The sequence below is a fragment of the Cherax quadricarinatus genome, chromosome 14, assembly GCF_038502225.1.
Source record: "Cherax quadricarinatus isolate ZL_2023a chromosome 14, ASM3850222v1, whole genome shotgun sequence".
NCBI classification, from domain to species: domain Eukaryota; kingdom Metazoa; phylum Arthropoda; class Malacostraca; order Decapoda; family Parastacidae; genus Cherax; species Cherax quadricarinatus.
The window spans coordinates 10,723,442-10,747,381 of record NC_091305.1 but is presented as its reverse complement, the minus strand read 5'-3'; the positions used below and the strand labels follow the sequence as shown (position 1 = coordinate 10,747,381).

At 38.8% G+C, this 23,940-nt stretch overlaps 1 protein-coding gene across 2 annotated transcripts in view; it reads left to right on the top strand.

Moving 5' to 3' along the window:
* LOC128698674 (MAM and LDL-receptor class A domain-containing protein 1) overlaps positions 1 to 23,940 on the top strand; it is a 696,795-nt gene that overhangs the window by 373,705 nt on the left and 299,150 nt on the right. For both annotated transcript variants that reach the window (XM_070084847.1, XM_070084846.1), the window contains exons 54-56: positions 5,208 to 5,366; positions 14,365 to 14,509; positions 16,471 to 16,696. In XM_070084847.1, the coding sequence (XP_069940948.1) occupies positions 5,208 to 5,366; positions 14,365 to 14,509; positions 16,471 to 16,696 (530 nt within the window). The remainder of the gene's footprint in view (positions 1 to 5,207; positions 5,367 to 14,364; positions 14,510 to 16,470; positions 16,697 to 23,940) is intronic.

Sequence of the window (23,940 nt, the reverse complement as noted above, 5' to 3'; positions counted from 1 at the left end):
TACATACTGAAAACAATGAGAAATCAAGTACATGCATATAAAAAATAATAACATTACACTTACCTTTACTGAAGACTTCTGGGTGGATGGAAGACAGGAGGAGGGGATAAGAGGAAGGTGTACACTATTGTTTGGAAGGAGAATCTCCTTCCATTAGGACTTCAGGTATGAAGTCCTTATCTGGGGTTGCTTCCCTTCTTTGTTTTTTAAAGACACTGGCACTGGGAACAACTTGAGAGTCACTGGAACCCTGTCACACAAAATATCTGTCCAGAGAGCTCTGTTTCTGGCATTTTAAGATTTGTCTGAAGTGGGACACAACACTGTCATTGTACATGTTGCCAATATGGCCTGCAACAACTTTGTTAGGGTGAAGTTCATCCATAAATGTTTGCACTTCAGTCCATTTTGCACAAATGTCCTTAATCTTTGAAGAAGCACCTTCTTCCATCTCTCTTTCTCCTCTTCCTCCTCTGCAGCAGTTTCCTGAGCTGTGATCTGTTGCTGTTGCAGATGAAGCTCTTGCAGCTCTTCAGTGGTTAGCTCTTCCCTGTGGTCCTCCACCAACTCTTCCACATCCTCACCACTTACCTCCAATCCCAGGGACATACCCAATGCCACAATAGATTCCACAACTGGCATAGGCTCCTTAGGGTCAGCCCCAAACCTTCAAAATCCCTCTCTTCTACACATTCTGCCCACAATTTTCTCCAAGCAGAGTTCAAAGTCCTGGAAGTCACTCCCTCCCCAAGACTTACCTATAAGGTTTATGCAATGGAGGATATAAAGTGATCTTTCTAGAACTCTCTTAAGGTCAATTCTGTGTCTGAGGTCACTTCAAAGCACTTTTCAAACACTGCTTTTGTGTAGAGTTTTTTTAAGTTTGAAATGACCTGCTGGTCCATGAGCTGGAGGAGAGGAGTTGTATTAGGGGGCAAGAACTTCACCGTGATGAAAGTAAACTCCACTATATGCTCTTCCAAGTCTGGAGGATGAGCAGGAGCATTGTCCATTACCAGGAGGCACTTGAGTGACAGTTTATTTTCCAGGAGGTATTTCTTCACACTGGGGCCAAACACTTCATTAAACCAGTCTAGGAAAATATCCTTTGTGACCCATGCCTTACTGTTAGCCTTCCACATCACACACAAATTACTCTTGGCGACACTGTTTTTCTTGAACACTCTGGGATTTTCAGAATGATACACCAGTAAAGGCTTCACTTTAAAATCCCCACTAGCATTATACAAAACATGAGAGTAAGCCTATCCTTCATAGGCTTGTGTCCTGGGAGTGCCGTTTCCTCCTGCGTGATGTAGGTCCTCTTTGGCATTTTCTTCCAATAGAGGCCTGTTTTGTCACAATTAAACACTTGTTGGGGTTTGAATTCTCCAGTGTCTATGCACTCCTTAAACTCCTGTACAAACTTCTCAGCTGCAATTTTGTCAGAACTGGCAGCCTCACCATGTCACACTGTGAATGCCACTACCCTTCTTAAATCTCTCAAACCAACCTTTGCTGGCCTTAAAATCACAAGCATCACCACTTGTTGCAGGCATTTTCTTTAATAGATCGTCATGCAACTGCCTTGCCTTTTCACATATCGACTGCGTAACACTATCTCCTGCTAACTGTTTTTCAGTAATCCACACCAACAATAACCTCTCCACTTCTTCGAGGATTTGTGATCTCCGTTTTGTCAGCATATCTTCCCCTTTTGCAACAACAGCACACTTTATTTCCTTTCCTTTCGCCACGATCAAAGTGATGGTTGAATGGGGTTTGCCATACATCCTGGCAAGCTCTGTAACACGCACTCCACTCTCATATTTTTCAATGATTTCCTTCTTGAATTCGATCATGTTCCTCACTTTCTTTACCAAAGGGCTTGCACTAGCTTTCCTTGGGCCCATGGTGACTTATTTAGTAGTTGCAATTACAAAAAACAATGGATTATTACGTAAGAACCCGCGGGGTGATGGTCACGTGTTGGTAAACAATGGCACACTGAGCGTGAATGGCGTCGGAGACTGGCTTTGTGTGCACGGTGATGGGCAGACGGGTACCGGACGGTTGCCGAATCATGAGTCTAATCACAAACTGCGAGGCCAAATTTTGCCGAAAAACTTGCCAAAAGTCGGATTTCACGAAAGTTGATGCTGCCGAAACTTGAGGGTCCACTGTATATTGTTTATTATGTCATATTAGATGAATTGTGATAGATAAATAAGCCGTACAGTTGATAATAGCATCATATTCAAGTATTTTTTCTTGTCTCTCCAGAGTGCAGGAACGGATTAATGGCTTTTCGTTTAATTTAAATGAGGAAAATTAATTTGATATATGAGTAAATTGAGTTATGAACTAGCTTCTGGAACAGATTAAACTCGTAAGTCAAGCTTCCACTGTATTTCAGTTTGATGGGTCATCACTGGGTCATAATGTTTTTGTCCTGTGTGAAAGTCAGCTAAGAAACAAGTTGCAATGAATGTATTTCCTTCTTTGGGTCACCCTGTCTTTTATAACACACCGGCCATCTCCCACCAAGGTAGGGTGACCCATAAGAAGAAACACTTTTACTATCTTTCACCCTATTCCTCTTTTACCACAGGCATGCCAGTACTACAGTTCATATACCCCTCCAAACTGCAGATATCCCCATACCTCCTTCAGAGTGTAGGCAATGTACTTCCCATCTCCTGGACTCAAGTTCGACTAACTGGTTTCCTTGAATCCTTTCACAAAATGTTTCCTTGTTCATACTCCAACAGCTTGTTAAGTCCCAGAAACTATTTGCCTCCACTCCTATCTAGCATGCTCACACAAGCCTGATGGATGTTCAAACCCCTCGCACACAAAACCTCCTTTGTCCCCTTCCTCGAACCTTTCCTAGGACGACTCCTACTCCATCTTTCCTCCACTCCAAATCATTTCAACAGACCCTCCTCAGCCATCTGGCTAATACTTTTAGTAGCCCTGCACCTCTTAATCTCTAAGATACAAATTCTCTGCATAATATTTACACAATGCATTGCCCTCAGACACAATATCTCACTGTCTCCAGCATCCTTCTTGTTGCAACATTCATAACCCATTCTTCACACCTGTATAAGGGTGTTGGTACCACTGTACTTTCATACATTTTCCTTTTTGCCTCCATGGATAGCATTCTTTATCTCCACTAAGTACTATTATGATCATTATATTCATGGGGAAGTGCTAAACCCATAGTGGCTGTACAGCACCTTGGGAATGGGTGATAATCAAGTTTGATCTAAGGAAATGGAGAGTAACTCAAATTCCTTAGATCGAGAACCCTTCAGCATTGAAATGAAAAACAATTATTCTGTTATTATGTGTTAGGATATAACATTCAGTGTTTATTAAAGTGTTAAAAGATGTCACCAATGATGTTATAAGCAAAGGAAGAGACCCAGAATCTTACAAGTTAGATAAGTCTTATATGAGAGGGAGAGCCATTGTAATGGTAATTCCTCAGACCCTCTCTAGAAAATTTGTAATTTCTACTGATGGATTAGTTTTTGTATATAGTCCTAAAAAGATTGTATTTTATGATTTCTTTTTTAGTGAAATATAGTTTTGGCTAACCTACAGTCTCTGGAAAAAATCTTTCCTACAAGACAATGAATAAAGCATCTAGTAATTTAATGAGCCCTATTAAGAAACTTTAAAAGTACAAAACATCAATATTTAGTCATTTAACTATCATCTTTCATTTCTTTTTAATCCTGTCTTGTACTGAATCATTTAATTTCTGGAAATAAATCAGATACATATTAATCCATATTTTTTCAGGACCTCCACCAACTTTGAGTTGCTGGAGATTTGGTGTTCTACTACATTGTATTTCAGCACTTGCCATGAATTTTTTATCATTCTGAGATCTGGGTTGTTACCTGGCTACTCCAAAACATGAATTTCATGGTGTCTCATCCAATCCTTGACCTTTTTGCTGTGGTGGCAAGGGGCTACATCATGCTTAATGGTGCTGGTGCCATAAATATGGTAGTGAGTGAGATTTTTAATCATGGACTTGTAAATATTTCTTTCCAATCATCATTTTGCCATTGGACAAGCAATAAAGACCACTATGGGCACCATTGCTACTAAAACACTCTCAAACCATGACCTTGGCAAGGTGGAAATAAAAACACTTAAGCAGTATAATGTGATTCTTTATTGACGTTTCGCCCACGCAGTGGGTTTTATCAGGTCACCATTTATTTCCACCTTGGCAGGGTGTCTGACTATTCTGATTGTGAAAGAATAGTAAAACCTTGAAGAGCCACTTGGAAGACAAGCCCACTTTGAGACATTTCTGATGACAAAAAAATGCCAAATCATCACTAAACATGTTTCTCCAATCATCTATGATCCATTCCTTGTGCTGTTCACATAAAGCAAAAACAAGCTTTGCACATATTTTTGGTGATAAGGGCTTTCTTGGCAGTCCTTTCATATGGCATCCTCAGATCCTTTTGTAGGTGATGTTGGAAAATGCACAGAGTCACCTCTTCCAAGATATCAGGATGCTTGTTTTTTTTTTGTTCGTGAGCAGTAATTGTAAGCTTCAACATATGTTCCTTCTTCAAAAGAGCATCAGTGCATGGGGTGGTCTTCCTGGACTTACCAGACCATTTTCCTTAATGGGAGTGATGCTGTGAGGAAGATTGCTTGCAGCTTTTGTAGGTTCCAGATAGTGTGATGTGCATCCCAACCTCTCAGCAATATCCTTCACAGGGACTTCCTCTTTCTTAAGAGTATTGACATGAGTCTTCTTCAAATAAAGCATCCACTGACGACGTTTTGATCCACAGGAAAACCTGTAGGTGGCAGCAAATGTGGACAATCAAGAAGGACAAAGGGATGAAGCATGACAACACCTTCCTATAACATGGACTATAGCTTACTGAGAACTTTACTCTTTTGTTTCATGTTTATCTGACTTGAGGGGGATGCCGGACATATGATTATATCTGATTCATTTTCTTTACATAGTTGGAATCACTAAGAAAAATGTTTGGTACTCAAGCAGCAGCAAATTTTTTTTTTTTTTTTTTTTTGCATTTCATGACAAAGATTTTTTTTACAGAGACTATATACTCTAATCTTTTCATTTGACTATGATATCTTTGATGGTGAAGCTTTTTAATATTAAGTTACTTTTAAGCTTTATTTATTCACAGTGTGGATCATTCCTGGGGAACTGCCTATGGCCACTACCAGTTCCTTAATCTACAGATCAATCAGAACAACCAGCTGGCTTACCTAAGAAGCCAAGAAATAAGTACCACTACCCCTGAGGGTGATTGCTTCCAGTTTTGGTTCTATCTCTATTCGGTTAAGTATGTTAATTGCATTTACTTTTTATGTTTGTTTTTTTTTTGTATTAAGATATATAGTTGTACTGACTTAATTGTCAATTAATTAATCACTGTAAAATTGTTGGTACTGGTAATTCATTGCATATACAGATGTAAGTAATATTACTTTACAGCACTATAGTTATAGAAATGATTTGCAGTGTGCTCACCTAATTGCTTATTAGGAGTGAGCTTAGTTTATGAGCCTTACCTTTTAACAATTAATAAACTAGTATGATGCATCTCTAATTCCCAACTGTCATGCATATATTGTATTTAAATTCATTTTGTAGTTCTTTTCACTTGCTCACTACCCTCTAACTGAAGTTCCTTCTTGTATTTCTTTGGTTTATTTGGGTTTTTAATGGATGTTCTGTTAGATTAAAAAATGAAGTGTATATCAATGAGTGCTTGACGAGAAAACATCAGAACCTTTTGTTCAGATTGAGAAAACTTAAATGGGAAAATAGTGACAAAATCCATCTGTGCTTCACTTGAGATGGGAAAATTCTGTTGAGAAAAACAGATGTAGGCCATTTATATACTATCACAAATGAACATGATCTATCCAACATCCTTAGAGATGCAGATCTTACCGAGACTGTTTAACCAATTCGTCCCTAACATTATTATTTATGTGTAGTGTATGTTCCTACTACATTATCGTTCCTACTACATTATTGTACTATCATATATTAGTTAGTACCAAGTACCTCATGTCCTATGTTTTTTGTGCTATTGCTTGCTTAAATTTTGTGTTATAAGTCAAAAATCTTATTGTGCATTTATTACTTTATACCTCACAACCTGCCTTCCAAGCCTTTAAGTGCAGGCCATCACTTTCTGCAGAGCTACATTTTTTTTTTTTCAACAAGTCGGCCGTCTCCCACCGAGGCAGGGTGAACCAAAAAGAAAGAAAATCCCCAAAAAGAAAATACTTTCATCATCATTTAACACTTTCACCTCACTCACACATAATCACTGTTTTTGCAGAGGTGCTCAGAACACAACAGTTTAGAAGCATATATGTATAAAGATACACAACATATCCCTCCAAACTGCTAATATCCCAAACCCCTCCTTTAGAGTGCAGGAATTGTACTTCCCATTTCCAGGACTAAAGTCCGGCTATATAAAAATAACCGGTTTCCCTGATTCCCTTCACTAAATATTACCCTGCTCACACTCCAACAGATCATTAGGTCCCAAATACCATTCGTCTCCATTCACTCCTATCGAACACGCTCATGCATGCCTGCTGGAAGTCCAAGCCCCTTGCCCACAAAACCTCCCTTACCCCTTCCTTTCAACCTTTTCGAGGACGACCCCTACCCCGCCTTCCTTCTCCTACAAATTTAAATGCTCTCCATGTCATTCTACTTTGATCCATTCTCTCTAAATGACCAAACCACCTCAACAACCCCTCTTCAGCCCTCTGACTAATACTTGTATTAACTCCACACCTTCTCCTAATTTCCACACTATGAATTTTCTGCATAATATTTACATCACACATTGCCCTTAGACAGGACATCTCCACTGCCTCCAACCACCTCCTCGCTGCTGCATTCACAACCCAAGCTTCACACCCATATAAGAGTGTTGGTACTACTATACTTTCATACATTCCCTTCTTTGCCTCCATAGATAACGTTTTTTGACTCCACATATACCTCAACGCACCACTCACCTTTTTTCCCTCATCAGTTCTATGATTAACCTCATCCTTCATAAATCCATCCGCCAACACGTCAACTCCCAAGTATCTGAAAACATTCACTTCTTCCATACTCCTCCTCCCCAATTTTTCTTTATCTAAAACATTTGATACCCTCATCACGTTACTCTTTTCTATGTTCTCTTTCAACTTTCTGCCTTTACACACACTCCCAAACTCATCCACTAACCTTCGCAATTTTTCTTTAGAATCTCCCATAAGCACAGTATCATCAGCAAAAAGTAACTGTGTCAATTCCCATTTTGTATTTAATTCCCCATAATTTAATCCCACCCCTCTCCCAAACACCCTAGCATTTACTTCTTTTACAACCCCATCTATAAATATATTAAACAACCATGGTGACATTACACATCCCTGTCTAAGACCTACTTTTACCAGGAAGTAGTCTCCCTCTCTTCTACACACCCTAACCTGAGCCTCACTATCCTCATAAAAACTCTTTACAGCATTTAGTAACTTACCACCTATTCCATATACTTGCAACATCTGCCACATTGCTCCCCTATCCACTCACTCATATGCCTTTTCTAAATCCATAAATGCAATAAAAACTCCCCTACCTTTATCTAAATACTGTTCACATATATGCTTCAATGTAAACACTTGATGTACACATCCCCTACCCACTCTAAAACCTCCTTGCTCATCCGCAATCCTACATTCTGTCTTACCTCTAATTCTTTCAATAATAACTCTTCCGTACACTTTTCCTGGTATACTCAGTAAACTTATTCCTCTAAAATTTTTACAATCTCTTTTGTCCCCCTTCCCTTTATATAAAGGGACTGTACATGCTCTCTGCCAATCCCTAGGTACCTTCCCCTCTTTCATACATTTATTAAACAAAAGTACCAACCACTCCAACACTATATCCCCCCTGCTTTTAACATTTCTGTCATGATCCCATCAGTTCCAGCTGCTTTACCCCCTTTCATTCTACGTAATGCCTCACGTACCTCCTCCACACTTACATTCTGCTCTTCTTCACTCTTAAAAGATGGTATACCTCCCTGACCAGTGCATGAAATTGCTGCCTCCCTTTCTTCCTCAACATTTAAAAGTTCCTCAAAATATTCTCGCCATCTACCTAATACCTCCCTCTCCCCATCTACTAACTCCCCTACTATGTTTTTACCTGAAAAATCCATACGTTCCCTAGGCTTTCTTAACTTGTTTAACTCGCTCCATTATTATTATTATAATCAAGGGGGAAGCGCTAAACCCGGAGGATTATACAGAGCCTGGGGGGGGGGGATGTGGAAGGCATTCTGGCTTAATTCAGGGAACTGGAGCACAGATCCAATTCCCTAAATCAAGAGCCCCTCACCAACATCAAGGAACCTTCCTTGAGGGGTTAACTCACTCCAAGATTTTTTTTTTTTTTTTTTCTTGTTTTCATTAAAATTTCTTGACACTGCCTCTCCCACTCTATCTTCTGCTCTTTTTTTGCACTCTCTTCACCTTTCTTTTACTCTCCATATACTCTGCTCTTCTTATAACACTTCTGCTTTGTAAAAACCTCTCATAAGCTACCTTTTTCTCTTTTATCACACCCTTTACTTCATCATTCCACCAATCACTCCTCTTTCCTCCTGCCCCCACCCTCCTATAACCACAAACTTCTGCCCCACATTCTAATACTGCATTTTTAAAACTCATCCAACCCTCTTCAACCTCCCCACTACTCATCTTTGCACTAGCCCACCTTTCTGCCAGTAGTCGCTTATATCTCACCCGAACTTCCTCCTCCCTTAGTTTATACACTTTCACTTCCCTCGTACTTGTTGTTGCCACCTTCCTCTTGTCCCGTCTACCTCTTACTCTAACTGTAGCTACAACTAAATAATGATCCGATATATCAGTTGCCCCTCCATAAAATGTACATCCTGGAGCCTACCCATTAACCTTTTATCCACCAATACATAATCTAACAAACTACTTTCATTACGTGCTACATCATACCTTGTATATTTATTTATCCTCTTTTTCATAAAATATGTATTACTTATTACCAAATCTCTTTCTACACATAACTCAATTAAAGGCTCCCCATTTACATTTACCCCTGGCACCCCAAATTTACTTACTACTCCCTCCACAGCATTTTTACCCACTTTAGAATTGAAATCCCCAACCACAAGTACTCTCACACTTGGGTCAAAACTCCCCACGCATTCACTGAACATTTCCCAAAATCTCTCTCTCTCCTCTGTACTTCTCTCTTCTCCAGGTGCATATACGCTTACTATAACCCACTTTTCACCTCCAACCTTTATTTTACTCCACATAATCCTTGAATTAATACATTTGTAGTCCCTCTTTTCCTGCCATATCTTATCCTTCAACATTATTGCTACTCGTTCTTTAGCTCTAACTCTATTTGAAACCCCTGACCTAATCCCATTTATTCCTCTCCTCTGAAGCTCTCCCACCCCTTTCAGCTTTGTTTCAATTAAAGCCAGGACATCCAGCTTCTTCTCATTCATAACATCCACAATCATCTCTTTCTTATCATTTGCACAACATCCACGCACATTCAGACTTCCCACTGACAATTTTCTTCTTCTTATTCTTTTTAGTAATCTTTACAGGAAAAGGGGTTACTAGCCCATTGTTCCCGGCATTTTAGTTGACTTTTACAACATGCATGGCTTACGGAGGAAAGATTCTTATTCCACTTCCCCATGGATATAAAAGGAAAAATAATAAGACCAAGAACTATTAAGATAAAATCAAAGAAAACTCAGATGAGTGTGTATAAATAAACGTGTACATGTATGTGTAGTGTGACCTAAGTGTAAGTAGAAGTAGCAAGACATACCTGTAGTCTTGCATATTTACGAGGCAGACAAAAGACACCAGCAATCCTACTATCATGTAAAACAATTACAGGCTTTCGTTTTACACTCACTTGGCAGGACGGTAGTACCTCCCTCGGCGGTTGCTGTCTACCAACCTACTACCTACAGGAGCTACATTTACTTCTTTTTATTCATTTAATATCAAATTTTACCATTTAAATTTTGTTTAATACATTTTACTATTTATTTTTTATTAACACATCGGCCATCTCCCACCAAGACAGGGTGGCCCAAAAATGAAAAACTTTCATCATCGTTTACTCCATCACTGTCTTGCCAGAGGTGTGCTTACACTACAATTATAAAACTGCAGCATTAACACCTCTCCTTCAGAGTGCAGACTCTGTACTTCCCATCTCCAAGACTCAAGTCCGGCCTGCCGGTTTCCCTGAATACCTTCATAAATGTTATCATGCTAACACTCCAACAGGACATCAAGTCCTAAAAACCAGTAGTCTCCATTTGATCCTATCTAACATGCTCATGCATGCGTGCTGGAAGTCCAAACCCGTCGCACACAAACCCTCTTTTACCCCCTCCCTCCAACCATTCCTAGGCCAACCCCTACCCCGCCTTCCCTCCACTACAGATTTATACACTCCAAGTCATTCTATTTTGTTGAAGCCTCTCTACATGTCTGAACCACCTCAACAACCCTTCCTCAGCCCTCTGGATAATAGTTTTCGTAATCCCACACCTACTCCTAATTTCCAAACTACGAATTCTCTGCATTATATTCACACCACACATTGCTCTCAGACATGACATCTCCACTGCCTCCAGTCTTCTCCTTGTTGCAACATTCACCACCCATGTTTCACACCCATATATGAGCATTGGTATAACTATACTCTCATACATTTCCCTCTTTGTTTCCATGGACAAAGTTCTTTGTCTCCACAGACGCCTAAGTGCACCACTCAAACTTTTCCCCCTCATCAATTCTGTGAGTCACCTCATCTTTCATAGATCCATCTGCTGACATGTCCACTCCTAAATATCTGAATACATTCACCTCCTCCATACTCTTCCTCCAGTCTGATATCCAATCTTTCATCACCTAATTTTTTTTGTTATCCTCATTACCTTACTCTTTCCTATATTCACTTTTAGTTTTCTTCTTTTACATACCCTACTAAACTCATCCACCAACCTCTGCAACTTCTCTTGAGACTCTCCCAAAAGCACAGTGTCATCAGCAAAGAGCAACTATGACAACTCCCACTTTGTGTTAGATTCTTTATCTTTTTCCCCACACCTCTTGCCAACACCCAAACATTCACTTCTCTTACAATCCCATCTATAAATATATTGAACAACCATGGTGACATCACACATCCTTGTCTAAGGCCTGCTTTTACAGTGAAATAATCTCCCTCTTTCCTACGTATTCTAACCTGAGCTTCACTGTCCTCATGAAAACTCTTCACTGCTTTCAGTACCCTACCTCCTATTCTATACATTTGCAACATCTGCCACATTTCTCCTCTATCCACCCTGTCATATGCCTTTTTCAAATCTATAAATGCCACAAAAACCTTTTTACCCTTATCTAAATACTGTTTACCTATATGTTTCACTGTAAACACTTGGTCTACACACCCCCTACCTATCCTGAAGCCTCCCTGTTCATCTTGGCCCCTCAGGGAAGGTTCGTAGATGCTGGTGAGGGTGCTTGAGTTCCCTGAATTAAAGCTGAATACCTTCCACATCCCCCCACAGGTGCTGTATAATCCTGTGGGTTTAGTGCTTTCTCCTTGTTTATAATAATAATAATAATAATCCTTGTTCATCTGCTATCCTACTCTCCATCTTACTCTTAATTCTTTCAATAACTCTGCCATACACTTTACCAGGTATACTCAACAAACTATTACTCTCTAATTTTTGCACTTTCTTTTGTCCCCTTTTCCTTTATACAAAGGAACTATGCATGCTTTCTGCCAATCCATAGGTACCTTACCTCTTCCATACATTTATTAAATAAAAGCACCAACCACTCCAAAACCATATCCCCAACTGCTTTTAACATAACTATTTTTATTCCATCAATCCCTGCTGCCTTACCCCCTTTAATTCTACCCACTGCCTCAGGAACTTCCCCCACACTCACAACTGGCTCTTCCTCACTCCTACAAGATGTTATTCCTCCTTGCATAATACACGATATCATAGCTTCTCTATCTTCATGAACATTTAACAGTTCTTCAAAATATTCCCTCCCTCTTCTTGATACCTCTAACTCTTCATTTAATAACTCTCCTCTCCTATTTTTAACTGTCAAATCCATTCATTCCCTAAGCTTCTTCAACTTATTAATCTCACTCCAAAACTTTTTCTTAGTTTCAACAAAATTTGTTGATAACATGTCACCTACTCTTTCATTTGCTCTCTTTTTATATTGCTTCACCACTCTCTTAAAATTTCTTTTTCTCTCCATATACTCCTCCCTCCTTGCATCACTTCTATTTTGTAAAAGCCTCTCATATGCTAACTTTTTCTCCCTTACTACTCTCTTTACATCATCATTCCACCAGTCACTTTTCTTCCCTCCCACGCCCACTTTCCTGTAACCACAAACTTCTGCTGAACATTCTAACACGGCATTCTTAAACCTACCCTATACATCTTTGACCCCATTGCCTATGCTCTCACTAGCCCATCTGTCCTCCAATAGTTGTTATCTTACCCTAACTGCCTCCTCTTTTAGTTTATAAACCTTCACCTCTCTGTTACTTGCTCCTTCTATTTTCCTTGTATCCCATCTACATTTTACTCTCACTGTAGCTACAACCAAAAAGTGATCTGATGTATCTGTGGCCCCTCTATGAACATGTACAACCTGAAGTCTACTCAACAGTCATTTTATCTACCAATACATAGCCCAACAAACTACTGTCATTATGCCCTACATCATATCTTGTAAATTATTTATTCTCTTTTTCTTAAAATATGTATTACCTATAACCAGACCCCTTCCTATACAAAGTTCAATCAAAAGGCCCCCATTATCATTTACACTTGGCACCCCAAACTTATCTACCATACCCTCTCTAAATGTTTCTCCTACTTTAGTATTTAGGTTCCCTACCACAATTACTCTCTCACTTGGTTCAAAAGTTCCTACACACTCGCTTAGCATCTCCCAAAATCTCTCTCTCCTCTACACTTTTCTCTTTTCCAGGTGCATACACACTTATTATGACCCACTTTTTGCATCCAACCCTTATTTTAATCTACATTATATTTGAATTTATACATTTATATTTCCTCTTCTCCTTCCATAACTGATCCTTCAACATTTTTGCTACCCCTTCCTTAGCTCTAACTCTCTCAGATACTCCTGACTTAATCTCATTTATTTCTACTTGCTGAAACTCACCTAGCCCCTTCACCTTTGTTTCACTTAGAGCTAGGACATCCAACTTCTTTTCATTCATAACATTAGCAATCATCTCTTTCTTATCATTCGCACTACATCCACGCATTTTCAAGCATCAAAGCGATACACAAAGTCAGTTTAGCTTCAGGCATGGACAAAGTGCTAATGACTCAAAAATAAAAATGCTTAACTATTCCTCTCCTAAAAGTAATGAATATCCAATAGGCCTCTTTATCAACCTAAAAAAAAGGCCATTGTTGTAGTAAATCACATTAAACTGCTCAGATTAGAATATTATGGAATAAGAGGACATGCTGTCTCATACTTGAAATCTTACTTGGGTAACAGACATCAACATGTGACCATTAATCCATTTATGACAGTTCTTCAATAACCCAACCAATCAACTGGGGTCCTCTTCTATTCCTTATCTACATCATTGATTTTTCCTAGGATGAGCCCTTACTCTCCTTTCCTCCATCTCAGGTTTAAACACCCTCCTGATCATCCTTTTTTTTTTTTTTTTTTTTTTTTTTTTTTTTTTTTTTTTTTTTTTTTTTTTTTTTTTGTCTTCTCAAAATGCTGTGCATAATATGTACTGAATTGAATTGAATTTAAGGTACGGTAGTACCCCAAACAAATTAAAATTCTTTCCAGGTACAGTTATGGTGACCTAAAAAGAAAACAAAAGTTTTTCTGTTTAGATTTAGTAATTTATACAGGAGAAGGGGTTACCAGCCCCTTGCTCCATTTTGTGTATTATATGCATGATTTATTTAAAAATTAGTTGATAATTTATTTTCTGTGTCAGCCTCATAGACCATCTAGTTTATTGATTTTGTAATTAAAATTTGCAACTATCAGGATCTTTGCTATATCTTAATCAGCATATACTAGTTGTTGTCATAAAATAGGGATATGTATATTACTGAAGTGACAGATGAAAGTTCTGCATTTCCCATTAAGAAATTTTTTATAATATTTGTGCTTCTCTAGATCAGGAGAAGATGTTGGTGAACTAGGTGTGCGTTTGTTAGCCAACCAAACGGTAATGACTGAACGCATTTGGCAACACACATTCAATGGCCGTGATGGATGGCAGTATGGAGAAACAACCATCAAATATGAGACAAATTTCAGTGTAAGAATTCCATGTGATTCATTTCATTGATATTCAGATAATCTTGATTATAAGCAAGAAGCAATGTGCTGTATGTGAATCCTCATTTAATGACCTAGATAAAGACTGAAAGAATGAGGTAATCAAGAACAGGAGGAGAATGAGATAATCAATGGATTGATTACCTCATTCTCCTCCTGTTCTTCACTGAAGGAATGGTTTGTTATGCTGTACATACAAACTATGTGCACTATGGATTTCTTGTGCAAATTGTTATTTTCGGAGATATTAGTGAAAAAAGTGCATTTATTTTGGTTGCACAGTATATCTGAGCAAATTAATGGATAGTATTAACCTTTTTACGCACTTGCCCAAACATAAACAACTATGCATATCTGCTGATGGCAGAGTATGGTTAAGTTATGTAGGTTATTGAGGCTAGGTAGGTTTCATTAAATTAGGTTATGTTTTAACATTTACTTTATGCCTGGGTGTTTTTTGTTATGTAAATTCTCCAGTATTAAATAGGTTGTACAGATAGACCTAGTTATCATATTATAAATGGTATACATTACCAGCAAGTTAGTAAGTAAAACACATGCAACACCAAGGATCTGTATTGACAAGAATTTGCTACAACCTCCATCACTTAAATACTGAGATGAATTACAATCCAGAAGACAATTGATGAAGTGGAAATCCTGAAAATGGTAGCCAAAGTGGTGAGGTAGTTTGAGGTAAGAAGTGCCGCCTCAACTTTGGTGGAAGATGATCAGTCTAAAGTTATATTTTGTGCTCATGGGAAGCAGATTATTTTTGTATAACCAAACCTAATGTAATCCACCCTAACCAAACCTAGAATTTAACTCCTGGTTTAGGCTAGGTTAGGTTAGGTTTTTTTTTTATGTTATTGAACATGGTTGCCAAAAAAGCTTTCTTTCTATTTGCTCAAATTAATATCTGTTTCCATTCCAGAACCCACTTAATATTAGAGAATTAACATAATATATTTTAGTATTATTTTTTCTTATATTGAGTAAAAAAACATTTTCACAACATCCTGCTATTTTTTCATGGTATTTATAGTGTTGTTGTTATGTAATAGTACATATAATATTGCATGTTAGATAGGAGTGAATGGAGACGAATGGTTTTGGGGACCTGACGAGCTGTTGGAGTGTGAGCAGGGTAATATTTAGTGATGGAATTCAGGAAAACCGGTTATTTTTATATAGCTGGACTTGAGTACTGGAAATGGGAGGTACAATGCCTGCACTTTAGAGGAGGGGTTTGGGATAGTGGTAGTTTGGAGGGGTATGTTATGTATCTTTATATATGCTTCTAAACTGTTGTATCTGGGCACCTCTGCAAAAACAGTGATTATGTGTGAATGAGGTGAGTGTTGAATGATGATGAAAGTATTTTTTTGGGGGGGATTTTCTTTCTTTTTGGATCACCCTGCCTCGGTGGGAGATGGCCGACTTGTTGAAAAAAAAAATATTGCAGGAGTTCTGTTCCAGAAAAAAGTAAAAATGTATTTACCCAAACTAAGATCTCATATGTAAAGTCAACTTAATACTGTATTGTAATTCAAACTATAATTAATCAGAGGAATCCACTTAAAAGCAGTTGTTTATTATTACCATAACTGGAGATGGGGACCAAGTTGATAATGTTTTGTATCTGTTTCATATTCTTTCAAAGGTGAAATTTAAAAGATATGTATTCTTCAGAGATAGATCCATTGTTTAGTAGAGGTATAGTAGGATTGTATACCCATTTTTTTTCAGTGCATAACACACACAGACACACACACACACAAAATTTACGGGGTCTGATTGCATTTTGTGGATTGTTGTTCAAAATTATGCAAATGGTCATTAAGCGGGGATCACTTTACACAGGTTTTGTGGAAATAATTTAATAAATACTGTAGTATTATCTCTAATACTGTACATATTGTATGGGCTTTATTAAAACAGGTTGTACTTGAAGGGTTAAGACTTAGTGGATCACAAGGATTTATGGCATGGGATGATCTGACTGTGAAAAGAGGTGCCTGTGAAGCCCCAGGGACATGTGATTTTGAAGGAGGGTTGTGTGGCTGGAAAGATGTACCGGACTCCTATAACAATAACTGGGCTTGGCTTAAGGCAGAAGAAACAAGAGATGGTATGCTAACAGACCACACAACAGGCACTGGAAATGGCAAGTAATTTAAAAATATTCTTATCTCATGAAACTTTAATTAATTTTGTCTTCTTTTTACCCATACAGTTTGGCTACTCTATACAAATACAAATATTTATTTCCTTGTAAAGCTTACAATGTGTGGTTTACATGTTTACAGTTGGATTTGTCAGTTAAAAACAGAGCAGGGGAGTTAGTAGATGGGGAGAAGGAGGTTTTGGATAGATGGCGAGAATATTTTGAGGAACTTTTAAATGTCAACGAAGAAAGGAGGCGGTAATTTCATGCACTGGCCAGGGAGGTATACCATCTTTTAGGAGTGAAAAAGAACAAGATGTGAGTGTGGGGTAGGTGCGTGAGGCATTACGTAGAATGAAAGGGGTAAAGCAGCTGGAACTGATGGGATCATGACAGAAATGTTAAAAGCAGGGGGGCATATAGTGTTGGAGTGGTTGGTACTTTTGTTTAATAAATGTATGAAAGAGGGGAAGGTACCTAGGGATTAGAGGAGAGCATGTATAGCCCCTTTATATAAAGGGAAGGGGGACAAAAGAGTTTGTAAAAATTATAGAGGAATAAGTTTACTGAGTATACCAGGAAATGTGTACGGTAGGGTTATAATTGAAAGAATTAGAGGTAAGACAGAATGTAGGATTGCGGATGAGCAAGGAGGTTTCAGAGTGGGTAGGGGATGTGTAGATCAAGTGTTTACATTGAAGCATATATGTGAACAGTATTTAGATAAAGGTAGGGAAGTTTTTATTGCATTTATGGATTTAGAAAAGGCATATGATAGAGTGGATAGGGGAGCAATGTGACAGATGTTGCAAGTATATGGAATAGGTGGTAAGTTACTAAATGCTGTAAAGAGTTTTTATGAGGATAGTGAAGCTCAGGTCAGGGTGGGTAAACGAGAGGGAGACTACTTCCCAGTAAAAGTAGGTCTTAGACAGGGATGTGTAATGTCACCATGGTTGTTTAATATATTTATAGATGGGGTAGTAAAAGAAATAAATGCTAGGGTGTTCAGGAGAGGGGTGGGATTAAATTATGGGGAATCAAATACAAAACGGGAAGTGACACAGTTGCTTTTTGCTGATAATACTGTGCTTATGGGAGATTCTAAAGAAAAATTGCAAAGCTTAGTGGACGAGTTTGGGAGTGTGTGTAAAGGTAGAAAGTTGAAAGTGAACATAGAAAAGAGTTAGGTGATGAGGGTATCAAATGATTTTGATAAAGAAAAATTGGATATCAAATTGGGGAGGAGGAGTATGGAAGAAGTGAATGTTTTCAGATACATGTATTTGGAAGTTGATGTATCAGCGGATGGATTTATGAAGGATGAGGTTAATCATAGAATTGATGAGGGAAAAAAGGTGAGTGGTGCGTTGAGGTATATGTGGAGACAAAAAACGTTATCTATGGAGGCAAAGAAGGGAATGTATGAAAGTATAGTAGTACCAACACTACAGGTCTCCCTCAACATTCATGTTTTCAGCTTTCGCAGGCTTCACACGTTCGCGAATTCCCAACTGCCAAATTCCCAGCCACCAAATTCCCAGCCGCCAAATCATATTCAAGTTTCCTGCCACCTGCGAGTCCCTACTACCCTCCCTCCGACCCCCGCAACTGGCAGCCAGCCCTCTCACCACTCAGTGTGGTGAGTGTTTTGTTTGTTCATTATTTGCTATTAAACTACAGTATAAATAATGTAAACACATTCATGACTGCATATTGGAATGGCTATTTGGACAGGTATTGGACGGTGACATCATGTGTTTACTCTTGAACACAGCAAAGAATCAAACATTTCTGCTACTGCTAATAATAACAATAGTAATAATAATAATAATAATAATAATAATACGATATAATTGAAGAAGGAAATTGTACAAAAATACGAGGGAGTGGTTGACACATCGTCAGTGTGGCTTTGTTTATGCTGGAGTGAACATTAGTCTCCCTGCTCTTCCAAACATTTCACAATAATTCATTGTTTGGTGCTTGTAGATTGAGTGTGACTGGAGTGGTTGAGGCAGTGGTAGAGGTGATAGAGGCAGTGGTAGAGGCAGTGATAGAGGCAGTGGTAGAGGCAGTGATAGAAGCAGTGATAGAGGCAGTGGTAGAGGCAGTGGTAGAGGCAGTGGTAGAGGCAGTGGTAGAGGCAGTGATAGAGGCAGTGGTAGAGGCAGCGATAGAAGCAGTGATATTTACTAACATATATGTTATAAATAATAATAGTTAGTACATTATGAATAACTATTATTATTATTATAAATGTTATTAATATTAACATGTACTATTATTATTTATAACATATGTATATATTAGTAAATACCACTGCCTCACCCACTGCCTCAACCGCTGAATTATTGTGAAATGTTTGGAAGAGCAGGGAGACTAATGTTCACTCCAGCATAAACAAAGCCACACTGACGATGTGTCAACCACTCCCTCGTATTTTTGTACAATTTCCTTCTTCAATTATTTTTTTTTTTTTCAACTATTGTTATTATTAGCAGTAGCAGAAATGTTTGATTCTTTGCTGTGTTCAAGAGTAAACACATGATGTCACCGTCCAATACCTGTTCAAATAGCCATTCCAATATGCAGTCATGAATGTGTTTACATTATTTATACTGTAGTTTAATAGCAAATAATGAACAAACAAAACACTCACCACATTGAGTGGTGGGAGGGCTGGCTGCCAGTTGCGGGGGTTGGAGGGAGGGTAGTAGGGACTCGCATTGGTTGAGGAAGTGGTGGAGGCAGTGGTGGAGTCTGTGGTATTTAATAACATACATGTTATTAAAGCATAGCATGTATATATTTAGTACAACTTACGATGTTTTCATGTATTTTATGATTGTTCATGGTTCAACAAGTTAAGCAGATTTGTATTATATTTCCCTACAATATATTGGGTCACCAAACATTCACGGTTTTTCAACATTCGCGAGGCTCTTGATCCCCTAACCCTCGCCAATGTTGAGGGACACCTGTATATGTAGAAAATTCGGAGTGTGGAAATTAGGTGTGGAGTTAATAAAAGTATTAGTCAGATGGCTGAAGAGGGGTTGTTCAGGTGGTTTGGTCATTTAGAGAGAATGGATTAAAGTAGAATGATATGGAGAGCATTTAAATCTATAGGTGAAGGAAGGCGGGGTAGGGGTCATCCTCAAAAAGGTTGGAAGGAAGGGGTAAGGGAGGTTTTGTGGGCGAGGGGCTTGGACTTGCAGCAGGCATGCGTGAGCATGTTCGATAGGAATGAATGGAGACGAATGGTATTTGGGACCTGACGATCTGTTGGAGTGTGAGCAGAGTAATATTTAGTGAAGGGATTCAGGGAAACCGGTTATTTTTATATAGCCAGACTTGAGTCCTGGAAATTAGAAGTACAATGCCTGCACTCTAAAGGAAGAGTTAGGGATATTGGCAGTTTGGAGGGGTATATTGTGTATTTTTTTTTTTTTTTCCAACAAGTCGGTCGTCTCCCACTGAGGCAGGGTGACCCAAAAAAGAAAGAAAATCCCCAAAAAGAAAATACTTTCATCATCATTCAACACTTTCACCACACTCACACATTATCACTGCTTTTGCGGAGGTGCCCAGAATACAACAGTTTAGAAGCATATACGTATAAAGATACACAACATATCCCTCCAAACTGCCAATATCCCAAACCACTCCTTTAAAGTGCAGGCATTGTACTTCCCATTTCCAGGACTCAAGTCCGACTATATGAAAATAACCGGTTTCCCTGAATCCCTTCACTAAATATTACCCTGCTCACACTCCAACAGATCGTCAGGTCCCAAGTATCATTCGTCTCCATTCACTCTTATCTAACACGCTCATGCACGCTTGCTGGAAGTCCAAGCCCCTTGCCCACAAAACCTCCTTTACCCCCTCTTTCCAACCCTTTCGAGGATGACCCCTACCCCTCTTTCCTTCCCCTATAGATTTATATGCTTTCCATGTCATTCTACTTTGATCCATTCTCTCTAAATGACCAAACCACCTCAGCAACCCCTATTCTGCCCTCTGACTAATGCTTTTATTAACTCCACACCTCCTAATTTCCACACTCCGAATTTTCTGCATAATATTTACACCACACATTGCCCTTAGACAGGACATCTCCACTGCCTCCAACTGTCTCCTCGCTGCTGCATTTACCACCCAAGCTTCTTATAAATATAAGAGTGTTGGTACTACTATACTTTCATACATTCCCTTCTTTGCCTCCATAGATAACGTTTTTTGACTCCACATATACCTCAACGCACCACTCACCTTTTTTCCCTCATCAATTCTATGATTAACCTCATCCTTCATAAATCCATCCGCCGACACGTCAACTCCCAAGTATCTGAAAATATTCACTTCTTCCATACTCCTCCTCCCCAATTTGATATCCAATTTTTCTTTATCTAAATCATTTGATACCCTCATCACCTTACTCTTTTCTATGTTCACTTTCAACTTTCTACCTTTACCTTTATATGTATATACTTCTAAACTGTTGTATTTTGGGCACCTCTGCAAAAACAGTGATTATAAGTGAGTGAGGTGAAAGAGTTGAATGATGATGAAAGTATTTTCTTTTTGGGGATTTTCTTTCTTTTTCTGGGTCACCCTGCCTTGGTGGGAGACAGCCGAGTTGTTAAAAAAAAAAAAAAGATTTAAATTACAAAGATGGACACTATTGTGCCTAGGCACTTCGGGCAGACTAATACTAATTCTTACGATAATTTGATATAGGTCATATTTGAGCAGTACATTTGAACATATTATTAGGTACTTAATTTTTTTAGGGTGTGTAGAAGAGAGAGAGAATACTTCCCGGTAAAAGTAGGTCTTAGACAGGGATGTGTAATGTCACCATGGTTGTTTAATGTATTTATAGATGGAGTTGTAAAAGAAGTAAATGCTAGGGTGTTCGGGAGAGTGGTGGGATTAAATTTTGGGGAATCAAATTCAAAATGGGAATTGACACAGTTACTTTTTGCTGATGATACTGTGCTTATGGGAGATTCTAATGAAAAATTGCAAAGGTTAGTGGATGAGTTTGGGAATGTGTGTAAAGGTAGAAAGTTGAAAGTGAACATAGAAAAGAGTAAGGTGATGAGGGTATCAAATGATTTAGATAAAGAAAAATTGGATATCAAATTGGGGAGGAAGAGTATGGAAGAAGTGAATGTTTTCAGATACTTGGGAGTTGACGTGTCGGCGGATGGATTTATGAAAGATGAGGTTAATCATAGAATTGATGAAGGAAAAAAGTTGAGTGGTGCGTTGAGGTATATGTGGAGTCAAAAAACTTTATCTATGGAGGCAAAGAAGGGAATGTATGAAAGTATAGTAGTACCAACACTCTTATATGGATGTGAAGCTTGGGTGGTAAATGCAGCAGCGAGGAGACGGTTGGAGGCAGTGGAGATGTCCTGTCTAAGGGCAATGTGTGGTGTAAATATTATGCAGAAAATTCGGAGTGTGGAAATTAGGAGAAGGTGTGGAGTTAATAAAAGCATTAGTCAGAGGGCAGAAGAGGGGTTGTTGAGGTGGTTTGGTCATTTAGAGAGAATGGATCAAAGTAGAATGACATGGAAAGCATATAAATCTATAGGGGAAGGAAGGAGGGGTAGGGGTCGTCCTCGAAAGGGTTGGAGAGAGGAGGTAAAGGAGGTTTTTGTGGGCGAGGGGCTTGGACTTCCAGCAAGCGTGCGTGAGCGTGTTAGATAGGAGTGAATGGAGACGAATGATACTTGGGACCTGACAATCTGTTGCAGTGTGAGCAGGGTAATATTTAGTGAAGGGATTCAGGGAAACCGGTTATTTTCATATAGTCGGATTTGAGTCCTGGAAATGGGAAGTACAATGCCTGCACTTTAAAGGAGGGGTTTGGGATATTGGCAGTTTGGAGGGATATGTTGTGTATCTTTATACGTATATGCTTCTAAACTGTTGTATTCTGAGCACCTTTGCAAAAACAATGATAATGTGTGAGTGTAGTGAAAGTGTTGAATGATGATGAAAGTATTTTCTTTTTGGGGATTTTCTTTCTTTTTTGGGTCACCCTGCCTCAGTGGGAGACAGCCGACTTGTTGAAAAAAAAAAAAACTTAATTTTTTTTTTTTAACAAGTTGGTCGTCTCCCACCAAGGCAGGGTGACCCAAAGAGAAAGAAAATCCCCAAAAAGAAAAAACTTTCATCATCATTCAACACTTCCACCTCACTCACACATAATCACTGTTTTTGCAGAGGTGCCCAGAATAAAACAGTTTAGAAGTATATATGTATAAAAACACACAAACTGCCAGTATTCCAAACCCCTCCTTTAGAGTGCAGGCATTGTACTTCCCATTTCCAGGACTCAAGTCCGGATATATAAAATAACCGGTTTCCCTGAATCCCTTCACTAAATATTACCCTGCTCACACTCCAACAGATCATCAGGTCCCAAATACCATTTGTCTCCATTCACTCCTATCTAACATGCTCACGCACGCTTGCTGGAAGTCCAAACCCCTCGCCCACAACACCTCCTTTACCCCCTCTCTCCATCCTTTTCGAGGATGACCCCTACCCAGCCTTCCTTCTACAGATTTAAATGCTTTCCATGTCATTCTACTTTGATCCATTCTCTCTAAATGACCAAACCACCTCAACAAACCCTCTTCAGCCTTCTGACTAATACTTTTATTAACTCCACACCTTCTGCTAATTTCCACACTCTGAAATTTCTGCATAATATTTACACCACACATTGCCCTTAGACAGGACATCTCCACTGCCTCCAACCACCTTCATGCTGCAGCATTTACAACCCAAGCTTCACACCCATATAAGAGTGTTGGTACTACTATACTTTCATACATTCCCTTCTTTGCCTCCATAGATAACATTTTTTGACTACACATATACCTCAATGTACCCTCACCTTTTTTCCTTCATCAATTTTATGATTAACCTCATCCTTCATAAATCCATCCGCTGACACGTCAACTCCTAAATATCTCAAAATATTCACTTCTTCCATCATACTCCTCCCCAATTTGATATCCAATTTTTCTTTATCTAAATCATTTGATACTCTCATCACCTTACTCTTTTCTATGTTCACTTTCAACTTTCTACCTTTACACACATTCCCAAATTCGTCCACTAGCCTTTGCAATTTTTCTTTAAAATCTCCCATAAGCACAGTATCATCAGCAAAAAGTAACAGTGTCACTTCCCATTTTGTATTTAATTCCCCA